The following is a 27,271-nucleotide window of genomic DNA, read 5'->3' as shown; positions in this document are numbered from 1 at the left end:
ACATACCTGCAAAGTAAGATCTGTGCATAGTTCTGCATAGTTGCCTTGCTTGACCCCAGTAAAATGAAAGACATGTTAGGTAATTGCTAAGGCCCTTTCCCCTTTAAAGTTCAGTGATCTTGGGAAATCCTTTAGGGAGTGGGAAAGAGACATGATCTTGGCTCTATCTGGCTCTATGTCACTTTTTAAAAGGTGGCCAGCTTTAGGGGCACTTGGCTGGTTCAGTTGGTAGAGTGTTGTCTTGAGGTGGTGAGTTTGAGTTCCATGTTGGGTGTAGAGATTACTTAAAAAATAAAATCTTAAAAAACAAAACAAAAATGTTGGTCATGTTCAGAAGGAGTTCTTAGAACCCTAATAACCTGCAGGAGGCTCTTCTCCACAAAACATTCTCAGGAAAGGGAAAATTACAAACCTATTGAGGACTGGGACCACAGTTATTTTATTCATTTCTTTATCCCATGCAACAAATACCTTTGGGCACAAGATATTTGATGATTTATTTAACTCTTGTGCTATATATAAGAGCTTTTAGTAGGTGGGAATAGGTGGATATAGGTGTTTTTGAAACCTTTCTTAGTTACCACAGCCAGCTGGACAGTTGGCTAGATTTGTAGAGGTAGAATAAAGCAGTAGAGTAGGCATACTGTAATTTGTTAGAAGCTCTACTTTATAGAGTGAAAGAATAGGAAAAATTGACTTGTGAGATTAACTTCAGTAATTTTGATTACACTATAACCTTTGCAAGCATCTCAAAGTGACTAAAATAATCTACAATTATGACTTGCTACATTGTCTGCTGTTTATATGTTGATTAAATTATACTCTCAAAAGTTTTAACATATCTTCACTGATTTATCTCTCTCTTCACTGTGTATATTTTACAGACTTAATATTACTTTAAGTTTTGCAGCACCCAGGTGGCTTAGTCGGTTAAGTGTCTGACTCTTGATTTGGGACCAGGTCATGATCTTGCAGTTGACAGTGAGCCCCACATCAGGCTCTGGGCTGAGCATGGAGCCTGCTTAAGATTCTGTCTCCTTCTGCCCCTCTCCCCTGGGCTCTCTCTCTCTCTCTAAAATAAAAAAGATTAAGTTTGAATAATAACAATATAATTATTTCTTAAAGATAATGATTGTTGCTTTCTTCCCAGTACCTTTGTCCATTATATTGGTCTTTTTTCTTAACGGTATTTTGCCTCATTGGCAGAGAATCAAAGAAAGAAAAAAGAAGTTATGGGATTTTAGCGTTTGCATTCATGTTCATCAAGCCTCTGTGAGGAAAGAACTTGAGAAATAGCCTGTGAACTCATCTTGTACTAGTTTAGTGATCAAGGTCAATAGTTGGAAGGCTCCACTTGAACCCTATGATGTATATAAAACACTTAGCAGAGTCCTAGCATTCAGTGGCTCTTTGGTAAATGGTAGTGGTCCTTAACATCTTACACCAAATTTTATGCCCTTAGAACTTGCCTGCTGTATTTTGGAGACACCCTTTGGAGCTACATACGACTTATCCTACTTTTACATGGCAGTTCTTCAGACATCTTGAGACAGTGGTCATACTTTACTATTTCTCCTTCCTTTCTGTCCTGCAAACATCACCTATTTTGGGGGCAAATATCTGGCTTCTGAGTTTTTCATCACTTGCATTGTATCTTTTTGAGCCATCGTCACTATCAATCACTTGCTTAAAACTGGGGCCAAGTCTCCCTCTTAGACTCACAGTGAGATTTAAGGAATGAAGGAGGAAGGTGTTAAGCAAAGCTCTCCAGAAGTTGGGGAAACTCTGTCAAGGAAAGTTTTATCTCTGCTCAGATGGTGAGCCAGTTGAAGGACTGACCCTCGATCCATTATGCCCCAGTTGCTTTAGAAGTATTAGCCGGGCACATTGTGGTTTGACGTTTTCTCTCTTTTTCAGCATCCTTAAGATTATAGTATTTCTCAGGGCACCTGGGTGGCTCAGTGGGTTAAGCATCTGACTCTTGATTTTAGGTCAGGTCATGACCTCACGTTTCGTGGGATCGAGCCCCACATCGGGCTGATAGCATGGAGCCTGCTTGGGATGATCTCTGTCCCCCTCTTTCTCTGCCCCTCCCCCTGCTCTCTTTCAAAATTAACTTTAAAAAAGAAAACCATTGTATGTTTCTTAAACTTTTACAATATTTGGGCCACTTAAAAATGCAAAACAATGTGAAAATGTGACAGCTAACTTGTAGAAGTCCAGTATTGCCTTAATTACTTTAATTACATTGTCACTTAAATACATAGAAAGGTAGGTATACTTGTACCATAGGTCTTATACACCAATACAACCTAAACAATTTGATAACGTAAATACCAACAGAAGTGTATAATCAATAAAAATGTAAAATAGAAATATAAAGCTGCAGATAGATACTATTTGTTCAAGCTAAATTGTTCCCAAATGTGACCATGGCACTGAAAGCTGAGTTCAGTGTGCTGTATTTCAAAATGCCATGTAATGAGTCAGTCTTGCACTGTTAGCAAGCCTCCATTCTTGCAGAGTACAGTTATGTCTTCTGGCCTTAACTTGCTTCAAACACATCTTTTATGTAAAGTCCACTTCTCTTTTTCCTCATGAACTCCCAGCATAGTTATACCACTTGGTGTCAAAAGAGTTAAAACTGTGGACAGAGTGGCCTGACTGTACTTTATTCAGAAGCAGTTGTTCACATGTTCCAGAATAGAATGATAAAAACATTTAAAATTTTGTCAGAATAAGCACAGAATTAAAATTGTCATAGTGAACAGGTTAGAGAGGGAGAGAGCCAAAGCATAAGAGACTCTTAAAAACTGAGAACAAACTGAGGGTTGATGGGGGGGGGAGGGAGGGGAGGGTGGGTGATGGGTATTGAGGAGGGCACCTTTTGGGATGAGCACTGGGTGTTGTATGGAAACCAATTTGACAATAAATTTCATATTTAAAAGAAAATTGTCATAGTGAACTCTTGTAGATCACGGAACATGCTTGTCTTAGGTGTAAGGCACAAAAAGATAGTGGATGTGATCTGTAGGTTCTATCCTACCAGGAGACTAGAGAAAAGTGTTAAAGCTTTTTGGTTAGTGAGTAGGCTGGTTTTTTTTGTTGTTTTTTGGTAGGATTATTTCTTCTACTTTTACCTGATTTTTTTGGTATTCACTGAATTTCACGAAATTTCAATGCTGAAGCATGGATTTCTGGGCATACTTACTCATAGATATGCACATGTTCACAGTAGCTTTTGTACCCCTTTCTCAGTGGAATGTATCACAGACTGTACCGCCAGATGTGACTTTAGGAAGTGGCTTGGTTCAACCAGTTGCCTTCAGATGTGTTGAAAGAGCATTGGTTTTAGAGATGGAAGATCCCATTTTGTGTCCTCAAACCTGCCCTGCAGGAAATGCCATTATATTTGTTTTGCGAATGCAACAGCAATCTGCCATGACACAGCAAAGGAGTGCAGAGTCGGATAGGCTTCCAGGCCAGAGAAGTGCACTGTGTGTAACTCTGCTGAGCCCCGTAAGTTCTAGGCACTGTACAGTTAGGGTGAAAAAACCTGACTAAGTTGTTTGCCACAACAGAATAATAAATCAGCCTTACTTTTCCTCAGCCTGTATTTTTCTTAACCAGATGGGCGTGGGAATTCATGTCTGATGTGCTTTAGATGCACACATTTTAATTCACCCAGGACAGTCTCACAAAGGCTGTGTTTGATGAAGGACATCAAACCATTTTGTAGATGCAGTATACCCAGATTTATCTTCCTTGGTTATATGCCTTTGGAGCAATTTTTTTTTTCTCAGTTTTGAAAGTTAGCAAAGAATTAAGGTTCCTAAGATTATTGCTGATATTAGACCTAAAGTGTCAGTCAGCCGAGCTTTCTTTTCCTTTTGTCTTTCTATTTTTATGTTACCATATTTAAATCTGTGTAGGGGGAGCTGGGCTTTTTTCTAAGCTTGAAGAGCCCTTTCACTTTAGACTTGTATCATAAAGTTCAGTGCTTGCTTCATTCCAAGGTATGTGTACTCTCAATGTCCAAATTTTGTAGAATTGATTTTCTGCCATGAATATCAAAATAGTTTATAATTACAAACTAATTAGTAGCATTAGGCAGTTAATCTAAATATTTTCACAGAAGTGAATGAGAGACTTTACAGGAAGTGATATAAAAGTAAGCTAAACCTACTGTTGTTGAGGGGCGCCTGAGTGGCTCAGTAGGTTAAGCATCTGACTTCAGCTCAGGTCATGATCTCATGGTTTGTGAGTTCGAGCCCCACACTGGGTTCTGTGCTGACAGCTCAGAGCCTGGAGCCTGCTTCAGATTCTGTGTCTCCCTTTCTCTCTGCCCCTCCCCATGCTCTGTCTCTCTCTCTCAAAAATAAATAAACATTAAAAAAAATTAAACATACTGTTGTTGAATTTCCAACTGTAAGTTTGCAAAGTAACTATTTGTAATTTCTAACAGTAAATTGACATTTAAATGTTGAGAGATTACTGTGATTTAGCCATTAAAAATATTCATGTGTACACACACCCATATACATATATATATACACACACATGCGTATTCCATTGATTGAAAGATACGTTACATTTATTAGACTAAAAAAGTGCCCTGTACACTTGAAATTTGTATGACACTGTATGTTAATTATTCTTGAATTTTTAAAAATAAGTGTGTGCCCTGGATTCTTGATGCTTTGGTCTGAAATGAATTAGGAATGTTGGTAGATACTAGACAGCCTTCATATATATGCCTTAGGTTGCCTTTCAGTGGACTGGCCTGACCTAAGAATGTCTCCAGTCATGTACAACGTCTTTCAGGAACCTGACCCTGAGCCTCCCAGGGTCATTCTGTATAAACAGCTACACTGTGCAAATGTTTTACCCAGACCTAATGCAACTCCAGACTGTGAGATGTGTAAGTTTGCATTTCCATCATTACTTTGACAAACATGTTTTCAGTGCCTGTTACATACCAGGTACTGTGCTAGATGTGGGTAGTATAAAAAAGATAGTATTTTTAAGAGCTTCCACTCTAGGCAATGGTTTGTAATGAGAGGTTGTTTTCATAGTCACTTGTGAAGTTAAAAACCCTTACCTACTTGTTCTGGTCCTACCTTCCAGTGATTCTAGTGATTCAGTTGGAACAGTGGTGAGGTCTCAGCATCTGTACTTATACAACAAAGTCACCTGATTAAAAAAATTCTCCACTAAGAACCATTGGAAGAAAGAAAGAATAGATAATTATGAGAAATTGATGCATTCTGAGCTCAGGATACAACAATAATGTAACTTTAAAAATTTTATATTGAAATTATGAAAATTCATATACATGTACAGCCCAGTGAGTTGTTATGAAGTGAACACCTTTGTGACTACCAGCCATTTCAAGAAACAGAGTATTTCCAGAATCTGAGAAGCCCTCCCTGTGTCCCTTCCTAGTTAAAATTCTTCACAAGGTAACAGTAGCCTGACTCTTTTATCTATATTTCTACCACCAATGAGGGCATCCCTAATTGATACAAGTTAGTTTTGTCTGTTGTGGACTGGAGAGAAATTGAATCCTACTACGTGTACTCTTTTGTCATCTTTTTTCTGACCATTGTTTGTAAAATTCATCCAGGTTGTTAATATGGCTCTTGTTCATTTTCATTACTGTATTATTGGTAGACATGACCATACCACAATCTGCATATTCTCCTGTTGGACATGTGGATTGATTTTTCATCTGTGGCTGTTGAGCGATATTTCCACATACACATGCTAGTGCCCATATGCATGAGTTTTTCTGGGATATTTTTCTGGGGTGGATTCCTGGGTCATATGATGTGTATATTGTGAACCTAGTATTAGATAGTGTTTTTCCTAGGTAATGGAACCAATTTAAAATCTTTCCAGCAATATATGATAGTTCCTATTGCTTTACCTCTTTGCCAAGAGTGTCTAATCTTGACTGGTCAGTTAAAAAGAGGCAAGATGGGAGAAGGAGGAAGGTTATTTCAGACATACAAGAAGCAAAGAATATAAGAGGGTATGATGGGTTTGGAAGGAAGTTGCAAATATACTGGTATGACACTGACTTAGGAACCTGTGGGAAAGTGGAGGGAGATGAGGGTGGAAGTGTGTGATGTGCTAAGGACTTTGGTCTTTATTTCAAAGGCAGTGAAGCAAGCAGATGACATCAGATCTACATTTTTAAAAATTTGCCTTGACAACTATGTGGAAGATGGAATGAGGCCCCATAGAGAACTTAACTACTCTAATCCAAGGAGAAATGAAAGGAGGCAGAGTCAAAGAGGATAGATTCCAGAGATGCTTAGACCAAGGTCGACAGTTTTGCCAATTCTGTTGAATGTGGGAAAGGGAAAAGAGAGGCAGGAGTCTTGATTTTTGGGTAGGTGTCCATATAGATGGTAATTTCATTCAGTAAGTTGGGGAATTCAGGAAGAGAGTTTGAGGTCAGAGTGGCCGTAATGGGGAGTGGAGTTCGTTTTAGGCAGTAGCATGTGAGATATCCATAGATTATCTAGCAGGAGTAGGCTGGAGATGTCCTCAGGATATAGGTGGTGTTTGAAGCTGTGGAGGTGAATGCAATTGCCCACAGGCAGTCTAAGGAGGATGAAGTAGATGCGTGGGAGAAGAGGATCCTGAAGAGCAGACCAAGAAAGAGTAACCAAAGAAGTAAGAGGTATAACCCAAAAGATACCAGGTTGTGGAAGCTAAGGAAAAAAGGATTTTCAGAAGAGAACCATGACTAGTGGCCAGTGCCCTCAGAAGATACCAAGTGAATTTGGAAGGTGTACTTTGCCTTTGGCAAAGACCTGTTTGGGGATCAGGGTATTCCAGCCAGGGGAATGCAGGGAGCAAAAGTAATGCCACAGTGGCTGAAGAACAAACAGTGGGTGAAAAAACATTTGAGGAGTGCTTTTTAACTCAGCAGTGAATGGAAGCCAGAAGCACATTAGCTAGAGTGGGATGAGGAATGAAGAGAGGGAGGATTTGTGTGTGTTTAAGGTAGGAGGTATTTGTATCTAATTCTGGAGAGAGGGCTGCCTAGTTAAATGGAGAAGAGAAGAACAATGTCCCTGCAACTGCAGCGTGAGGAGACAGAAAGATCCAAATCCTGGTGGAGCGACTCAACATCGAATAGGAGGTGGCTGTCCTATTACTGAAAAGGGAGAGAAGGTGGGAAAAATTGTCACAGTCTGAAATACGTTTGTGGCAATGAAAGTTTTCAGAGACAAGAAATTGGGGAATTCTTGGCTTGTAATATCCTCTTGCCTCTTTTTTTTTTTTTTTTTTAAGATTTATGTTATTTTTAGAGCGAGGTGGGGGGGGGGCGGGTGGGAGAAGGGGAGAGAGGAGAGTGAAAGAATTCCAAGCAGGCTCCACGCTCAGTGTGGAGCCCCCTGTGGGGCTCAATCTCACAATCCTGGGATCATAACTTAAGCTGAAATGAAGAGTCCAGTGCTTAACCAGCTGACACCCTGGTGCCCCTATCCTCTTGCCTCTTAAAGAGGAGGCTGTATCTTGGGTTGAGTAAGGATGAAAGTTAATGGTTAATACCCAGGTTGTATTACACAATTGTAGACAATTTGTCAGCCTGCTAACTATGAAGTAAAGTGACTTTGAACAAATGTCAGTGGTAAGAAACCATAACCATGCCACTGTGGAGTCTTAAAGGATATTCAAAGACTTTCTCTTTGTACATGAAAACAGTTAAGTTTTATAAACCACCTTATGCTTCTATCCATCTTCTTTCTATACATAAAGCAAATTTTCTTTGTATGTAGTATTCATGTGATTATAGTTTCCAAAATGATTTCCCCCCAAACTCTTATGGTCACAGAACTATTATTGGAAGGAGGGAGAGAAAGAAATTGAGAGAGAGCGCGCACATGTGTTTGTGTGTGTGTGTATCTCAGTTCTCCGAGAGAACCACCAGAGTCCACCAAGAACATACCTGTAGTCAAACAAGTTGAGTTTATTACTCACTGCAGTAAGGAGAATGGACATTGGAGTATACCATGGGGCATCTTGGTAAGAAGGTGTTAGACCTATCATAGAATTTGGGCTTTGGTTGGATAATTTCAGGGAGGATCTGCAGAAGCAGGGACTTGCTCTGTATTGGGTGCTGTTAGAAGGAAGGACAATTCTATGAGTATCTCATTAAATCTTATAGGGAGCACATAGTATATTGAGGAAAAAGCTATAATTGGTAAAGAAGTGGCAGTAATTCATTGAGTTGAGAGGAGGCTGTCTCATATTTTGTGGGTTGCACAGCGACCTTGTTTTTGTGTCACTTTACCGTAGCCTGAGTGACTTTGATATATTCTGTGAGCTTATATCCCAGGGAAGAACATAGGTCTGTCTGTGAGCATCAGACCAGCTTGTAATAATGTCAAGATCGCTGTTAATGTCAGATCTGTTGTGGACTTCAGGGACTTCTTTATTTTTCATATGTCCATATATGATATATGTATACATACACATTTATATCTTAGTTTAACTCTTATGCTTATCTTTTCCTTGTTTGGGTAAGTGTGGTTTTAGTATGTATTTGCAAATTTTAAAAAATCTTTTCAGAATATATATTTTATCGGTATATCAAAACTCATTACTTCAGGATGTACTTTTTCAGGTCTATTAATAGCATAAGATGTACTGCCATTTGTTACATTATTGGGGAGTCAGCAGAAAACACAAGATTCTTGAACTGATCCAAGTAGAAAGTAGGTGGTGGTCAGGACACAGAGAGTGGACATTTTGAGAAATATTTAGAAAATAGGACAGAACTTGATGTCAGAATGTAGCATGTAGGGAAACCAGAAGAGTGAAGAATGGTGTGTAGGTTTCTAAGTACTATTAGCAGGAAGTGATATTCCTCGCCAGGATGGGGAGGTAGGGGGAAGTGACAAGTTGGCAGGAAGGTAACAAATCGTAAACCAGAATCTCTACAGTAGCATGAATCTGGTTGAGGGGAGGCTGATTGCTTCTAAGCAATCTTGTGGGTGCTTAGTACCTAACAGAATAATAATTTATTGTTTGGTTAACAGCAAGAGCTCTAACTGGCCAAGGAACCAAAATCTTAAATTCTTTTGTCACCATATTCTCTCCTGATAGACAAATATGGAAGTGAAAAAATTATAATCAGAGATTGTTTAATCAGGGTGGGGACATAGGAAGGGAAGCTAGCCTAGGTATCTTGGTGGCTATTGTTATCAAAGTATGACATCTGTACTATAGGGCTTTATGTGCCCAGTATACAGAAACACAGGTTTACCTGTCTTAAACCTTGCTGCTGAAATGTTGTATACCAAGAATGCCAAAGTGGGTATCTTATTATGTCAGCATTTAGCATGTGAGCTAGCGCATAGTAGGTACTCCTTGCATATTATGAGGAAGAGTCCAGGCCTAACTGAAGAACACTCTGTGGACTGTTATTTGTCTGCCATGCGTACAAGGAAGGGGTGAGGCTCTGTCTAGCAGGCGTTTGCTGGTTCAAAACTTTATATATTACAGAACTGATCTACAAGTCTTTGCTTTTTAAATAGGCTCTATGCCCAGTGTGGAGCCCAATGTGGGGCCTGAACTCACAACCTCAAGGTCAAGATCTGAGCTGAGCTTGAGTCAGACACTTGACTGACTGAGCCCCTCAGGTGCCCCCTGATCTACAAGTTTTGTTTTGTTTTGTTTTTTTAATGTTTATTTTTGAGAGAGAGACCGAGGCAGAGAGAGGGAGACAGTATTCAAAGCAGGCTTTGCGCTGTCAGTGCAGAGTCTGATGTGGAGTTCAAACTCACAAACCATGAGATCATGAAGTCAGTCTGAGCTGAAGTCAGACCCTTAACTGACTGAGCCACTCAGGTACCCCTACAAGTTCTTAATTGAAACATTATGAAGCAAAAAAGGGAGAGAAGGAGGGAATTAAAATGTACGTGTAACCACACATACACAAATTAAAAGACAGACTTCCTCTACCTGTTTTCATTCTGGCATCCTGAACCTGTGTAAAGAGGCAAAATGCAGACGAATTTCAAAGGCAGTTGGCTTGGTTGATACGTCAACTGTGCAGGGACTAAGTTGATCAAGGAAATCTGACATACTAAACATGCTCTTGTTTTGTTTCTCTTGGCCATTGTTTTTTTCATTTATACTGGGAAAGGCTTTTCCCCAGCTGACTTCTCCCTGCCCTTAAAAACAAAAACAAAAACAACAGTCTCTTGCTGAAATTTCCTTTTCTTTGTCTTAATATTTTGAATCAGAACATACAATTAAGTTTTTATTGTTGGTAAAAATAGACCTTTTCAATGTGAGACTTGTGTTCTCTATAAAATTAAAGCAAAATCATAAGTATTTTTGCTCATAAATACATGCATGTGATATATAGTTCTATTTTATGAAATTTATGCGTGTATTTGAAATTACCACTTCCCCAGATGATTACACTGTGAAAGTGATTTAGATAAACCTACAGAGATGAAAAATCTCTAACTGAATGGAGATGGTTGGGCTGGCTTTCAGACTACTGGTGTGGAAGCAGCATTAAAGCCTGTGGCTGGTTCCCTAGTTGGACAGTGGCCTCGTTATACCGTTAGATAGAAGATGTTACTCCTCTTTTTAGACCCTTCTTATATGCCTGATCTGTTACTGAATTGTTTGTGTGCCTTTGGGAGTCTTCAAGTTCTCCATTAATCAGGATTTTAAGAACATCCTAAATAATAGGATGTTAAATATTTATATTAGTAGGTTTTTCTCAGGAATTCCCTTTCACTATTTTGACTATTTTTGTTTTAAGCATGAACGTTAAGACTGATGTCATATAATTATTAAGAGTGAGACTGTTACACTGAAAATGAGAAAAAATACTGGATTCTTTTTGAGTTAGAAGGTATATTAGAGAAAATTTTACAGTGTAGTCCTCTTGTATGCCAGAAAGGTGAGAATAAAAGGATTGGGTGACTTCTGGGTTTCCTGAAAGAAAAATTATGATTTTAAACATATAATTATGAATTATGGTTTTCAACATATAATTATAAAAATTATTTTTCAACCTGTAATTTTGGAACTTAAAATTAATGAACATTGACTTGGTAAGCTAATCAACAAATATTATAGTTTTTATATTTTACTTAATAAGAATTAGGCAGAAGGCTGCATGAATAAGGAACACATCATTTTAAAATGCTTAATATCCTTTCCCATTTAAGTGAATATAGAAAAGGCTGTCTATTTGAACTAATTATTCTAAATTCACATTCTTTAGTTAAGAAAAAAAATGCCTGAAGTATATTTCTTTGAGCTGTCAAAACTCTTCCTTCGTTTTTGCAGTACTTCATTAATTGAGTAAATGATCTTATGACTAAATATATTTTAGACAGCTATGTGAGGATGGAGTAATCATTCTTCAATTAGGACTGAAATCTGTAATTGGGAGGAGAAAAATAGTTTTATTTCTTTGTGTGAATGTATTATTTCTTCCAGAATGAGATTTAAAAAAAATTAAAATGGTTAATAGCTTTTGGAATTAGAAAGTACTCTAGAATTCATCTGATTCAACAACTTGAATTTATAGACAGTGATCTTGAGAACCAAAGTGCAGAGGAGTTATTCGGGGTGACATATTTAATCAGAATAAAGCCCAAATCTCTCTTGTTTCATTTGTCCTGTGCTTTTCACTTCGTAATGTGTGTTATTCTCTCTCTCAAAACCAATCTAGATGTTTAAATAGAGAGAAAGGGTGGACAGAATGCCAAAGGAAAAGGATGTGAATCCCCTTCCAGCGAACCTGTTAGGTTTCAGAGTTCACTTAATGGGTCTCCATTTGTTCTTAAGATACAGTGCTTCTGTGGTGAGGATAATTATGCTAATATAACTGGTTTTTGCTTTTTTAGGTGAGAGTTACGTGTGTGCATCAAATGAACCATTTCGTAAAGTTGATTACACCAAAAATATTAATCCGAACTGGTCTGTGAACATCAAGGGTGGGACATCCCGAGCCTTGGCTGCTCCCCCCTTGGTGAAAAGTGAAGTGAAGGAAAGTAAAGATTTCATCAAACCGAAATTGGTGACCGTGATTCGAAGTGGAGTGAAGCCTAGAAAAGCCGTGAGGATCCTTCTAAATAAGAAGACTGCTCATTCATTTGAACAGGTCTTGACAGATATCACCGAAGCCATTAAACTAGATTCAGGAGTGGTCAAGAGGCTCTGCACGCTGGATGGAAAGCAGGTAAGATGTTCACTAGCCCCCCCCCCCCCCCTCCAGCTCTCCGTCTTACTTTTAAAGTCTCCCTGTATCATGGTAGTTACATGTTTGACAATAAGTAGTCCAGAGTCTTCTAGAAGACTCTGATTTCACTCATATGTGGAGTCATATGGTATTTCTTTCACTGACTGGCTTATTTCACTTAGCATAATACTCTCCAGCTATAACCATGTTATTGCAAATGTCAAGATTTCATTCTTTTTTATGGTGGAATGATATTTTATTGTGTGTGTGTATATATATGTATACATGTATATATATATTTGTATATAAGTATATGTATACTTATACCATATCTTCTTTATTCATTCGTTTGTTGACAGACACGAGCTGTTTCCGTATTTGGCTGTTGTTGATAATGCTGCTCTAAACATCAGGGTGCATGTATTCCTTTGAATTAATATTTTTGTATTTGGGTAAATACCTAGTAGTACAATTGCTGAATGATAGGGTAGTTCTATTTTTAACTTTATGAGGACCCTCCATACTATTTTCCAGAGTGGCTGCACCAGTTTGCATTCCCACCAACAGTGCAGGAAGGTTCCTCTTTGTCTGCATCCTTACCAATACCTGTTGTTTCTTGTGCTGTTAATTTTAGCCATTCTGACAGGTATGAGGTGGTATCTCATCGTGGTCTTGATTTGTATTTCCCTGATGATGAGTGATGTTCAGCATTTTTTCATGTGTCTGTTGGTCATTTATACATCTTCTTTGGAAAAGTATCTGTTCATGTCTTCTGCCCATTTTTAATTGGATTAATCATTTTTGGGGGGCTAGGGAAATGTAAACTTCTGAGGGAAAAGTAGAAGTTGAAGAGGCTTCCTATATTAAGTGGAAGGTTTTCTAAGAATAAGAACACCTATTGACTAGTAGAGTCATTTATGGGTTTGGTAAATTGTAGGAGTCCAAATTAAACATATTTAACATTTTTAGAAATGTTAGAAAAGCCTAGAAAGGAGAAACCTTTTCTCCTCACCTATATATAATGTTGAAAATGCATTTCAAAAAAGTATTTTGATAGGAAGTTTCATAGAGCACCATGGAGGTAATTAATCAGCATTTCTGAAAAATATACAAAAATTACACAGGAAAATGAAAGCCAAATTATGGTAACAGTATATCAGGAAATCTAATGGGCTAAAGAAGAAAAATTAGGCATGGTGCCCAGGTGGCTCAGTTGGTTAAGCGTCCAGCTCTTCAGCTCAGGCCATGATCTCATGGTTCGTGAGATCAGGATCTGACCGCATGGAGCCAGCTTGGGATTCTCTTTCTTCCTCTCTGTCTGCCCATCTCTTGCCTGTGCATGCTCTCTCTCTCAAAACAAATAATCTTAAAAAAAGAAGAAAAATTGGGCAAATCTGAAGAATGCATGAATACTGAGTTTTGCCACAATCAGATTATCATTCCTAAAAAGAAACATGTGGCTTCTGAAGTATATTTTTTTCCTAATTTCAATAAAGGTAAATTGTTTGTATTTACATTTTATTGAACATTATAGTTTCCAGCATTAAATTTGTTTCTTCATTCCCTTTTGTTTCTTCCCTATAGCGCACTTAATTTACTCTGAAGTGTTTAGCTCATATAGTGCTGAAAATGAAACATTGGAGCAGTGCCTTCTAGAAAAAATGCAAGAAGGTAGTTTTCTAATTTCCTAACACCGGATTCCTAACACCTAGTTAGCTGATTTTTTCTTGAAACATTAACAGAATTTAAAAACTAGGTTCTAAAAATTCCAGCAGATTATGTTGAGCTAATAGTGACTTTTCTAATTAATTAAATTGGCGATTGGAAGACATGACCTTTCATAGCAGCCTGCCCAAGGTTCATAGTATGAATGGCAACAGACACTTTACAAATTGAGTTAATAGCATGGCACAAGGCAAGACTCATTGTGCAAGTGAGTGAAAATTAATTAAAGTAAAATAAAGATGTGGCAAGTTAAATAACTAATTCTTTGTTGACACAGGAAGACAGGAAACAGAGACAAACATTTAAGACCCCTAACAAAAAGAAAAATGAAAGCCATAAATGTGCAAAATTAAAAAACCTGAATGGCATATAAACAGTAAATGCAGATGAGATTTTAAAAATTGAGATTGAAAATCTCCAAATGAACATTTTTCAGGGAAAATGGAAGTGAAATACGGAAGTTGAACATCTAATTGAAATGGGTGATCATTGAAATGTTAATAATTATCTAAAAAACTACCTTCAAAAAAGCTCCAGACTAGATATATCAGTATGTAAAAATGTTAACTAAAGCACAAGCAACCCCAAATTACCCACATATTAAAAAATACTACACTACTAAGAGCTGGACTTAATGACAGGAATTAAAGAATGGATCACTGTTAAGAAACCTGTTTATACATGAGATCTAGAGGATAAAGCATAAAGGCACATGTAATCCCAAAATGGTTATAAAGGTATTTGACAAAATACAAAATTAATAAATTTAGCTAAAGATTTAGTAATAGGGGCACCTGGGTGGCTTAGTTGGTTGAGCATACAACTTCAGCTCAGGTCATGATCTCGCGGTTCGTGAGTTCAAGCCCTGTGTCGGGCTGTCTGCTATAAGTGGGGAGCTGGCTTCAGAACCTCTGATCTCTATCTCTCTGCCCACTCCGCATGCATACCCACATGTTCTCTCTCTCTCAAAAATAAATATTTATAAAAAAAAATCAATAATAAAAATGGACAGTGAAATCTCTAATACACTTCTAAAAACTACCACCTGACACAAAAAGCTTATGTAGTGGTAAACAAATGAGATATTGGAAGTATTTCTATAATAGGTATGAGGTTAATTGCCTGACAGCCCCAGTATTCAACATTCTTCTATGTATTCTCCCTATTTTTTATTTAGAATTTAATTGCAATTTCAGTAAGAACCTAAATGAGATTTTTTTTCTGGTGGGGGGAGGACTACCCAAGTGATTTCAATAGCTAATCTGGAAAAAGAGGCAGAAAATTTTGTAAATAATGATTAATGGGCTCTTATGCTACCAGATATTAAGTCATCATCCTGATTCCATACCAAAAATAAATTCCAAGTGTTTTAAAAATATAGACATCAAATGAAACAAAAGAACTAAAAGAAAATATGTCAATAGTTAGGTTGAAATGAGAAAGGAGTTCCTAAGCATAAAAATTGCGGGAAAATCACAAGGGGAAAGGTTGGCTAGACAACTTACAAAATAAAAATTTACAGATGTCATTAGCAAGATTTAGATCCTTTGTATTGAGTTATAGTAGTTGAATAGGAAAAAAACAACACTGCAATGGCAAGATAGATAAAAGACAACAACTTGAAAAGATAGAATTATAAATACTGAGTATAAAAGAGTTCAGTCTCACTAAAAAATGAATTAAAGCACTGAGATAGTATTTTTGATATTCAAAATGGACAGGTTTTTAAAAAAGAAAATTTACTTTTTTTGAATATGGAGCAAATTGGCATTTTCAAAGAATGTTGGAAGTATAAATTTTATAATCTTTATGGAAAGCAATTTGTTTTGTACAACTTTACAATGTTCTTACTATTTGAATTGACAAATTAACTTCTAGGAATTTATCCCAAATAACCTGAGATGCAAACATGATTATGCATAAGAATTTTCATTTCAGCAATAAAAGCAAAGGATTCAAAACAACTTAAGATCCCTAATGTAGAAAAGAGCTAAATAATAATACCATAGAATTCGTATGTAGTGGCCATTGAAAATTATATTTGGGGGAATATTTATAAAGACCTGGGAAAATGTTGAGTGGAAAAAGCAAGAAAAAAAATCTCTGTAGTATGTTTTCAATTTTGTGTAAGAAAGAAAAGAAGAGGGAGATTTATAAAAAACTAATTCAGAAGGAAACATGATTATAGTTGCCCTCAGAAATCCAGTATATGCTGTTCTGATTTCTAAGCAGACTTTCTCATGTCTGCTTAGAAGCAAAAACTTAAGCACTGAGAAGGAAAACAAAGACTGATTTCAATCAGTTGTAAAATGAAAACATTATGAGTTAATCTTTGAAATTTTAGCATATGACTATAAAATGTTACATGAATCACTTTTGTCACTATATAGAACTTACAACATTACTTCCCATGTGCAAAGAAAGAAGATATCTTTAAACTTTCAAATAAAGTACTTCTCTGGAAAAATGATAGATTTTACTTTTGATAGACACAATTTTTAGGTGTCATATTTTCAGAATTCCAGGTATCCTTAAAAGCAATAGTTTTCTTGACATGCTGATCCAACACCTGTGCTATAGGTTGACTTGCTATTTAAAACTTGAAGTCTGATTTTTGGCTAATATGTGTTATAATGAGAACTTTTATTTCTTGCTTTGAAGTAGTGTAGGAAATTTGTCTTATGCTTAAGGTTAATGCAAATCTTTGATCAGTGTTCATTTTGATTTGATTTTATAGAATGATTTCTTTTTTAAAAATGGATGTATTTTGAAAGAGAGGGGAGAGGGGGAAGGAGCAGAGAGAGAGGAAGAGAGAGAATCCTAAGCAGGCTCCGTGCTGTCATCACAGAGCCTGACATGGGGCTTGATCTCATGAACAGCAAGATCATGACCTGAGCTGAAATCCAGAGTCAGACGCTTAACCTACTGAGCCATCCAGACACACCTATAAAATGATTTCTCTGTGGGCATGTAAAACAGTCTGTTCTCTGAACATTTTCAAGAAGAGGACAGCTTCATTTAGGTGAAAAGAAAGGAATGAGAAAGGAACCTAGATCTGTTAATAAGTTGTCCCCACACAAAATTTTAGGCTGTCTGCCTTATCTGGTTACTTCTGCTCAGGTGCGGTTTTTTTTCATCTTACATTGATCTGATATTTAACACAAGGATAGAGTAACAATTTATAGGCAGTTCATCATGAACAGTCACTGATTTCATCCTGATACCTATGCTAGAGTCTTAAGGGGCCCTGGTTATCTTTTGTGGGCTTGAAGGCTTTCTTGATTAAAGCGTCATGTGCCAGTAGCATTATTGTTAAAACAATGTCCCTTGGGGGGCGCCTGGGTGGCTTGGTTGGTTGAGCGTCCGACTTCGGCTCAGGTCATGATTTCATGGTCCGTGAGTTCGAGTCCCGCGTCGGGCTCTGTGCTGACAGCTCAGAGCCTGGAGCCTGTTTCGGATTCTGTGTCTCCCTCTCTCTCTGCCCCTCCCCTGTTCATTCTCTGTCTCTCTGTGTCTCAAAAATAAATAAATGTTAAAAAAAAAAATTTAAAAACAAAACAATGTCCCTTGGATCTTCTCTTCCATCAAAATGGATTATCACATCTTCCTAGTAGTATTGATTTCATTTACAAGGTAGACTTGATTAGTACATATACTCATGCATTTTATATCTCCTTATAAAATCACTTCAAATAAAGTAATATTTTAGGATTTTATCCACGTTAACTCTTGGTGGTTCTCAACTGGGTACGATTTCATCTCTAGGGGACGTTTAGACTGTCTGGAGTCTTTTTTTTTTAATTTTTACTATTGAAGTACTGTTGACATACAATCTTATATTAGTTTCAGGTGTAGAGCATAGGTATTTGATAATTGAGTACATTACACAGTACTCACCAGAATAAGTGATTACCATCTGTCACCCATTCATTGAATGGGAATCCTTTTTTGATGCCATGCCTGGGCATGAGGATTCCCCTGGCATGTAGTAAGTGGGGAGAGGCCAGGAATGCTGCTAACCATCTTACACTGCACAGAACACACACAGCATAATTTGCTGGGGTCCAAGAGGTCAATACTGCTAAGATTCAAAAATCATGGTGTCAAGTAAGTGAAATGATTCAAAAAGAAAGACTTGTTGGATTGTTACCTTTGTTACCATTTAGGCCACATGCTAAACTTTATTTCAGAACTTAGAGGTGTTCTCATAGCTAGTCTGTCTACTTCTTATCTAGTTGGGGCACGTGTGTCAGCATGATACGGTTTATAGTCTTTGTTGTATGATGCTAACATGCAGTTGGGCACTACAGTTTCACAGGGGATTAAATAAAGATGTCCCAAATGGTTTTACATGTATTTCAAGAGAAATCTAAGAAATAATGATTTAGTCTTGTGGGATTTTAAGTATTTAATACTTAAAAGTGATGTTATCGATTTTTTTTGAAGAAATGCACAATGTATGTGCTTATAGATGAAGTGACTAGAAAAAATTATCTGTAAATAGAAGTCATGACTATTTTCCTCTTAAGTAGTTTTTTTTAAACTTGCAGTTAATTTAGATTAAATGCTTTACTCTTATTTGTTAAATAAAACCTTGAACTTTTAAGTTAAAAGAATTGAATAGGAGAATAAGGTTTACTTTTAACCTTTTTTCAAAAGAGTTACTTATAATAAACTGCAGCAGGGGGGAGTTCTTTATAACTGTTTTTATTCTGTTAAGAGAATGAAAGGTCCAAATATAGCTTTTGTCCACATGTGTAAAAAATTCTAGCTTTTAGCTTTCCCAGAAACAGAGTTTTAACATAAAAGAAACATATTTAGTAGAATTTTGGAACAAGTTGATTCTTGTCATGGGCAGAGGCAAAGCAGACTCAGAAATTGCTAGCAGTTGATGCTTGGGGGTAAAATACTTCCAGACTTTGGGACCACTGCCAGTCTGAGGATTACACACATGCAGTAGATCCTCTTTGGGGATCATGACAACCCCTTGGAGTACCTTCCTCTTATCACTCATCTTAGGGTTTATGAAGATTTCCGCCATCACTTTTTAAAAAGTTTAATTATTTCATGGATGCAATTATATGAATGATAACTTCTTTTTGTACCCTTTCTGGCATGACCACTTCTAGTGAAAGTTCACTTCTTTGTAATAGACCTGACCATTCTTATTTACAGCATTTTTTCCCTCAAAAGTTGCTACATAAAAATCAAATGGTTGATATCTGTTTTTAAATATTTTCTGTGCTTCATTTAATCCTGGTATATTTTTTCCTTGAAGTAGATGAGGACAGAGTTTGGTATTAATTCTCCCACTGCTCCCACTGCATGCATTTCTTTTTGTAGATAATAGAAATCTAGATGACTGTGTTTTGTCTTATTAGATACATCTTTATCTCTACAGTGTGAGTAGCCCTGATTTAATTTATCCCAATCAGGAATCAATAGAGTAAGAGTAACTAGTAGGATTTTTCAGAACTGGAGGAAGTCTAGGCATAGGAAGAGAAAACATTCATTTGTTCTTTGATCCCTGAATCTAAGCAGATTTTAAGGAGGGGTGGGGGGGTTAATCTTACTTTTTGATTTAATGAACCCTCTTTTCAAAGAGTGATATAAACAGCGGGAAGAAAGAAAGAAGCACTTAGATATCCCTCTTATTTTTTTGTTGAAGTAAAGTTTGTGTTTTGCCATTCTGGTATCCTTTGTATAAACAGTTTCCCCTGACCTTAAATAATATTTTCTCCCTTTTAATGGAAAGCTGGAGGAAAACACTAAAATCCTGTTAGTAGTCACGGCAGTTGCAAATCAGGAGAAGAAGAGATGTTTAAGGAAAACAATTTCAGCTTGCAATGAATTATGCAATAATGTAAAGTGTAGCTGAGATAAAAATGTCATCATTGCAAACTCTTTTCTTTCCTTATTTATCCTTGGATGTCTAAGCTGGAGTAATGCATGGATCATAAAATTGTGTTAGATTCATTGTGTTTTTGTTATAAATGTATTTTGCAATGGTTATAATAATTGTTAAAAATAGATTTTGTTTCATATTTTAGAATGCTTAGAATAATAGCTAACAGCTTAATTAGCTAATAGATTAAAGCTAGTAGCTTACTACAGCAGGCATTAGTGCTTTGTATTAGTCTTCTCCACTAGTCCTCACAACAATCTTGAGAGTTTGGTATTACAATTCCCATTTTACATTGGAGAAATTAAAACAAAGTAACCATTCAAAATCACGCAGCTGGTGGTGGAGCTAGAATTCACACCCAGGAAGTATGTTCCAGTCCCTCCCCACCAACATACACATACACACTTCACTGCTGTGCTGTAAGCCTCCATGGTCAAGCTCTGTGAAAGGCTTTAGTGATAAAGATGAGGGATAAGACAAAGAACTAATAAGCTAATCAGGTTATTTCAGATTAAAAAAAAATTTTTTTTAGGTTTTAGAGTGATACACTTTTACCTGGGGTTTATCTGCAATGCATTCTGTGTAATTATAGATTATATGACAAGATTATTCTTTGAATAGGATCTGAAAAATGGAAAAAAAGGTTAAGGAGTAATTATATGCTTGACAAAAAGATGACTTCTAGAGTTATTTCATAGATTTAATTTTTTTAATTAAAGAATATGACATTGCTGAAAATATAGAAAAAATAGGAAAAGTAAATGTACAATCTTACATTTTAACATTATTTTTAATACCATTGAGTATCCTACCCATATTTTTATATACATTTTTTTTTCTTAAGAGAAAATTACCCAAGTAAAGTCCATACATTTCTATTGGAAAATTCAGATGTTGGGGAGGAAAAAATTTTTCTCTTTTAATGTTCTTCTGGCTGGTCTAAGAATAAAATTTACATGAGACAAATTAACAGGAGAAAATCATGTTTAATTTTGTACATATAGACAGTTCACTTAGACATGAGATTTCAGGATGGATCTAGAGGGTATAAGGCTAAATGAAATAAGTCAGAGAAAGACAAACACAGTATGACTTCACTCTTATGTGGGACTTAAAACAAAAGAAATATAAGAAACAGACTGTTAAATGATGGTGGCCAGAGGAGGAGGGAGGTAGTTGGGGGGCAGGGATGCAATAGATAAAGGAAATCAAGAATATGCTTATCTTGATGAGCACTAAGTACTGTATGGAATTGTTGAATCATTGTGTTGTACACTTGAAACTAATTTAACACTTTATGCTGGGGTGCCTGGGTGGCTCAGATCATGATCTCACGGCTCATGAGTTCAAGCCCTATGTCTGTGCTGACAGCTCAGAGCCTGGAGCCTGCTGTCTCTCTCTCTCTCTCTCTGCCCCTCCCCTGCTCATGGTCTGTCTCTCAAAAATAAACAAACATTAAAAAATTTAAGAAATATAACGCTGTATGTTAATGATACTTCAATAAAAAAATTACCTTCCAAAAAACCCCACATTAATCCATTGTGATAGAGATGAGAATAATAGTTATTTTTCAGGATGTTATTGCTAGTGGGATGGGTAAGTGAGTCTGCTGTGGTGTTAGAAATGCTTTGTAGCTTGATCTGAATGGTAGTTACAGAGGGATACACAAATGGAAATATTTATCAGGTTGTTTGCTTAATATTTGTGTACTTTATGTAACTTACACCTCAATTTAAAAAAAAGGGAGAAAAAAGAAGAAAAAAAATGTGATTCCAAAAACAGGCAACATGAGATATATAATGTCATTCTGGACCTGAGGAGAAGGGAATAGGAGTCCAAGCTTCAAACGGAAGGAAGGCAATTCACAGGAAGAATGGAAAGAGTCAATGCTTGGTAAACAAATGTTTGTTGGGCCACCTAGAAACAGTGGCATATAGAGGACTTTGATCAAGCAGGCCTTGCTGGGTTCCTTCCTGTGTACCATACCTAGTTCATATTATACTGTCATTACATAGGGTGATAATTCCCTTCCTGGTGCAGGTCCTAGATCTACATTTTTTTTTAAGGCAGATGTTGGAGGGAAGGTCAAAGTTTCTTCCTGAGCCTTTTAGGCCTTGATTATTTTCAGCTGGAAATAATCTTCATGCCAAAGTTGTACCTTTTGGGGTGATTTGTTTGAACTCCTTTACAAACAATTGAAAGAAATGCAAAGAGTGAAAGTTTCTTTTCTTTTCACATTTGCCCTTCTTGCCCAGCCTCACTCTACTTCCTAAAGCGAACTACTAATACCAGTTTTGTTAATGCAATTTAAATACATATGTACACATACTTTTTTACATAACATGGTTTTTACGTGTAATCATGTATCCTGCTTTTTTCACTTATTGATCATACTCTTCTATGTTGCTACATAATCTTCATATTTCATACATAAATGACTAAATTATATTCAATTGGCTAGACATACCATAATTTATTTAACCTATTGCTAGGCATTTGGATCATTTCCAGTTTCTCATTCTTTTATCCTCTAGTCATCTTGCTGTTTATAGATTTAACATGTTCTGGATCATTTCCTTTCCTTGGTGTAGATTCCTCGAGGTAGGTTACTGGAAGAGGCTCAAGTATTTTGGGGTTTGTGAGACAGCGATACTATCAAAACTGTAGACAAACAGTTGTCCTAGTTGGCAATGCCACCAGCATGTGCCCCAGTATTTCTGTAGCTGGGAGAGACTTATAAAAAGACCAGACATGACAGCCAAGCTGAATGCACATACTTAATTTGTTGCATGGAAAACGCACGTTCTTCCAAATTCCTTGGAAAAGCCTCCACCTCCAACTTGGATACTTTCTGTTCTGGAAAGTAGTTTAACAAGAAAGCCAGTTGACTTGTGTATAAAGTTTTATACCAGAGGCAGGTGCTGGCCAACTAGTCCTGAAAATGTTAAGTTTAGTAGGGAGAGATTATTCTTTTTCATCTAATAACCCTTATTTTGGTACTATGTTGTCTTAATCTTGAACTAAAAAATCTATCACTTCATTCAATGTTTGCTTTATAACCTTTGCATAGATGCCAAAAATCCCATGGATATGTTTCTAGTATTTAGTGAATTCATGTAACTTTTTGCTTTGTGATATTTTGATTCAGAATTAACTCAAGGAGATTATTTGAAATAGATGCTTTGTAAAGTTAATTGTTGGCTTTTGGTGGTCATCAATAACTTTTGGATTTGTTTTGTTGTTTTTGTAATTTATCATGAATATCTGCTAATCACAATTTCTACCGATGATTACCAGTTGATTAGATTCTGAGAAAGGGTCATTCATCGTGCCTTTTGGTAAAAACAAAGACAGGTGCAAAGTCAGTGTAGTGTTTTAGAATGTGTAGCTTATTTAGGAAATTATTTAGTCTAGCCTGCTAATTTTATAGATGAGAAATCTTTGGGGGCTTGTGATAGCTTTTGAGAACCAGTTGGAATCTTGGGTTCTTCTCTTCCAGTTAAAGCCTCATCAACATTTTCTTTGTAATCCGCTTGTTTATGGACCACAGAGCAGTTCATAAACCTCTACTTTGGCCTGTTTTACTCTCTTCACTTTAGGGAAGTTTTTATTTTCAGCCTGATGACCATGGATTTTTCTAGAGAGCAGAAGTTAGGCTTGACCCTGGTCATCCATATTCTTAGGATGATGCCTTATAGAAGAGGAACTAATTGAATCTAATTTAAAAATTGCTTCATGGAGAAAAATAGGGCTAGAGTCTGTATTTGCTTTTTTTGTAATCCTGTGCAATTTTCTGGACTTAAAAGTTAACCTCTTATAATATTTTTTTAAGTGAGGAAGAGCACCATACTTCAGTAAGACTAGCTTTCATGAATATTCTCTCGTATTTTTAGAATATTTTAATTGTGGTGTGATGCAGCTGCCAGACTCGCAGCACAAAGTGTTGGAAAGCTCCATAGTCATTAGAGGTTCGCCTCCACAGAAGTTTAATTTTCAGAGCCCAAGGACTGTTGCAATGAAGCAGCGTTTACCCAGAAGGAGCATTCTGCTTTTCCTCGCGCATTTCAGGCTTTTCCCAAGACTTGAAATAATACAAGTTTTATTTAAAATTTTCTTTGTTTTGTGATGGTTTATGGCAAGTTTCGCTAAATATGAGCATGAAGACGTTTGATTATATTTGAAAATATCATTCTTTGTTTGCCCACATACTAAGTCATTAAAATGCCATTTAAGATATGAGTTATGGAAGGTATTTAAATATCTGTGTCTGGGTACTTATTGAAACTGACATTAGGTTACATGGTTGTGTTTCTGAAGGATTAAGTTTATTAAACACCTAGTCTGTAGTATCACTTATGGTATATATTTTTAGAAGTAAAATATGGTTGACACATATCGTTGTGAAATGGAAAGCAAAAGTTGTGCAAATGGATACTTGTGGAAGTCTCATTAGGCAACTTAATCCAGATTTTAACATTTTCACTTATTATAGTAGCCAAGATTTTTACATGTAGATAAAAAATAAAATTTTGAAACTTTTCTAGAAGTTTTAAAATTGATTTTCACCGCCAGATCATTCCTGCCCAGGCAGCACCAGTCAATGTCTTAATCACTAGTTTATCCTCTAGGATTTAAGAGGGTTGTGGTCAGTGTGGTTGTGCCCTGAGGAGCTGATTGTGTGCATCAGAGTCAGAAAATGAAATTTGATTTAAACATACTCATTTCCTATGACACACAGTCACACTCTAATATTGAATGACACAAATTTCACACTTAGGCAGTGGGGAATGTCATTAAAGATTTTTTTTTAACGATGGGACTAACCCTTAGTGCCAAATATTGTGGCAGACTATTTACACATGTTGTCATTTAATTCTGTGATCACCCTGAGGGAGGCATATGGTGATATCTCTGCAAGGAATGCTATATTGCATACCCAACGAACTCTAGTCCTTTGATGTCAGTTAGACATCTTGCATATGATAGTGCATTTATGTCTGCCTTTGCTCCAGACATTTTTCTATTTACTCTCAGAACTTGTTATCAAGATTCAAAGGAAGATCAGATTTATCACTTTATAATCATTTTTAATGATTTTCCAGAATCAGTTATGTAGCATGATTGTTTACTTTAATCTTTAGACTTAGCTCCAAAGGGCTTCTTAGACTTTTCTCAAAACTTCTGTTCACCTTCACATGATGAAGAGTTTATTTTCATTTAGTAACTCAAGATGTCCTAGATTTGGTCTATGGAACTGTTTGCAAGTTATATCCTATGTCTTTTTGACATATTTAAGGATACATAGGAGAGTAAGGTTTATAGGGAACTCTGTCAGGGTCATGATAAGACTTTGTGGCAAACAAAAACACCATAACAATTCTGTATCCCAGTGATTACTCCAGGTCTCCTGTTCTCAGGTGTCCTCTTTTTTTTTTTTTTTTAATTTTTTAAAGGTTTTTACTTATTTTTGAGAGACAGAGAGCATGAGTCACGGAGGGGCAGAGAGAGATGGAGACAGAATCTGAAGCAGGCTCCAGACTCTGACCTGTCAGCACAGAGCCCAGTGTTGGGGTTGAACTCATGAGGTGTGAGATCGTGACCTGAGCTAAAGTCAAACGCTTAACTGACTGAGCCACCCAGGTGCCCTGAGAGAACTTTGTTCTTAAGGGGCTTGTGAGTATTGAGGCATCTAGAGATCCAGTGACTGTCTGGTAGAATGTGTATTGGTATCTAATGGGTAGAGGCTAGGGATGCTGCTAAATATCTTACAGTGCACAGGACTTCCCTCCACAGCAAAGAATGAGCTAGTTCAAAACATCAGTAGTGCAGAGATTAAGAAGTGATAGCCTAATTTAATGGATATAAGGAGGGGGATATAAGGATATGGGGATTTTGAGAGGGAAATGCAAGTTGTTTTGGAGTGGCCAGTGTAAGAGATGTAGGTAGGTATATATGATTGAGTATAGGTTTTTGAAATTAGGTCAAGGGCAAGATTATGCACAGCATACACTGTATTTCCAACGGATGGGAACCTCAAAAATTGGGCTATGGATCGACATTGACAAATTGGAAGAGGATCAGATTTGCATTTTAGAAAGTTCACTTGGAGAGTGTGAAATGAGTTAAGAAAGATGGTGAATCCTAAAGGATTCCCTGTCCCAGAATGTGGGAAGTTGTTTAAGGTAATATTATTTCATTGTTGTAACATGTTTTATGCCCATGGGAGGTTGTTCCTAAACTGTATTCCAGATAAGAAGCAGACATTCCTAAAGAAATTTATGTAGTTTCAGAGAGTAAAGATTTGGTTTTAGCAGGAAATGAGAAAATTGGTGTAGTGGAGTTTCTTAAATCCATGGGCAGAAAGTATTTGGAGATTATAGAAAATCTTCACAGTGTTAAAAAGTGGTATTTTACTGCAATTCATTAATTTTCCTTTGTTTTTTATGCTGTCAAATCATTTCAGATGTTTGTGGCAGGATGGATATCAGTATTTTTATTCAGAAGAAATGCTGAATGTAGGTAATACTGCCTTTTCTTATTTTTACTGGAATTTTGACTACTTTTTCCCTTCCTTTTCACAGCATACACCTGATATGATCAGGTGATCTGTGACCACAAGGTAAATTTATATTTGAGAAAATCTGTTGTAGTATGAAAAGTCCTGCAGTATTCTATCTCCAGTAACACATTTATTGTGAATGACTTAAAAATATAGTCACCATGATAACTAGGAAACCTGAATACAAAAGTGCTTCTTGGTTTAAAAGAAAAAAAGAGAAGAATACTTTTCCTTAAAATTATTATAGTGGGATAGAAAACAAATGGTCCAGTCTTCATTAGTCAATTATGATGTGATCTAATGGAATACTTTATAAATTTTAATAGCTTTAAAAATGTAAATGCTCATATGCTTTGGCTAATAAGATGTTATCAGAATTATATTGTTCAAAGTAATTTATTGAAGAATTATCCCTACTTTATTTTAAAAATCAATAGTATTCCACCACTCTGGAAAACAGTATGGGGGTTCCTCAGAAACTTAAAAATAGACCTACCCTGTTATCCAGCAATCACCACCAGGTATTTACCTAAAGGATACAAAAACACTGTTTGGAAGGGGCACATGCACCCTGATGTTTATAGCAGCATTATCAACAATAGCAAATTATGGAGAAAGCCCAAATGTTCATTGACTGATGAATGGATAAAGAAGATGTGGGGTGTGTGTGTGTGTGTGTGTATGTATATATATATGTCTGTCTATCTATACACACACACACACACACACACACACACACAATGGAGTATTACTCAGCCGTCAAAAAGAATGAAATCTTGCCATTTGCAACCATGTGGATGGTGCTAAAGTATATTATGCTAAGCCAAATAAGTCAGAGAAAGACAAATAC

The 27,271-nt window shown here is 36.6% G+C and overlaps 1 protein-coding gene across 12 annotated transcripts in view; it reads left to right on the top strand.

Annotated features, from left to right (window-relative positions):
* Positions 1-27,271, top strand: part of DCLK2 (doublecortin like kinase 2) — a 152,701-nt gene that overhangs the window by 8,455 nt on the left and 116,975 nt on the right. For all 12 annotated transcript variants that reach the window (XR_003423064.2, XR_003423063.2, XR_008296076.1 and 9 more), the window contains exon 2: positions 11,898-12,232. Coding sequence is in view for 9 of the 12 variants with exons in the window: in XM_027067051.2 (XP_026922852.2) it covers positions 11,898-12,232 (335 nt within the window). In the remaining 3 variants the exon portion in view is untranslated. The remainder of the gene's footprint in view (positions 1-11,897; positions 12,233-27,271) is intronic.

Source organism: Acinonyx jubatus, chromosome B1 (genome assembly GCF_027475565.1).
Source record: "Acinonyx jubatus isolate Ajub_Pintada_27869175 chromosome B1, VMU_Ajub_asm_v1.0, whole genome shotgun sequence".
NCBI lineage: Eukaryota > Metazoa > Chordata > Mammalia > Carnivora > Felidae > Acinonyx > Acinonyx jubatus.
The sequence above is the reverse complement of the archived record's forward strand: the minus strand, read 5'-3'. Positions and strand labels throughout refer to the sequence as shown.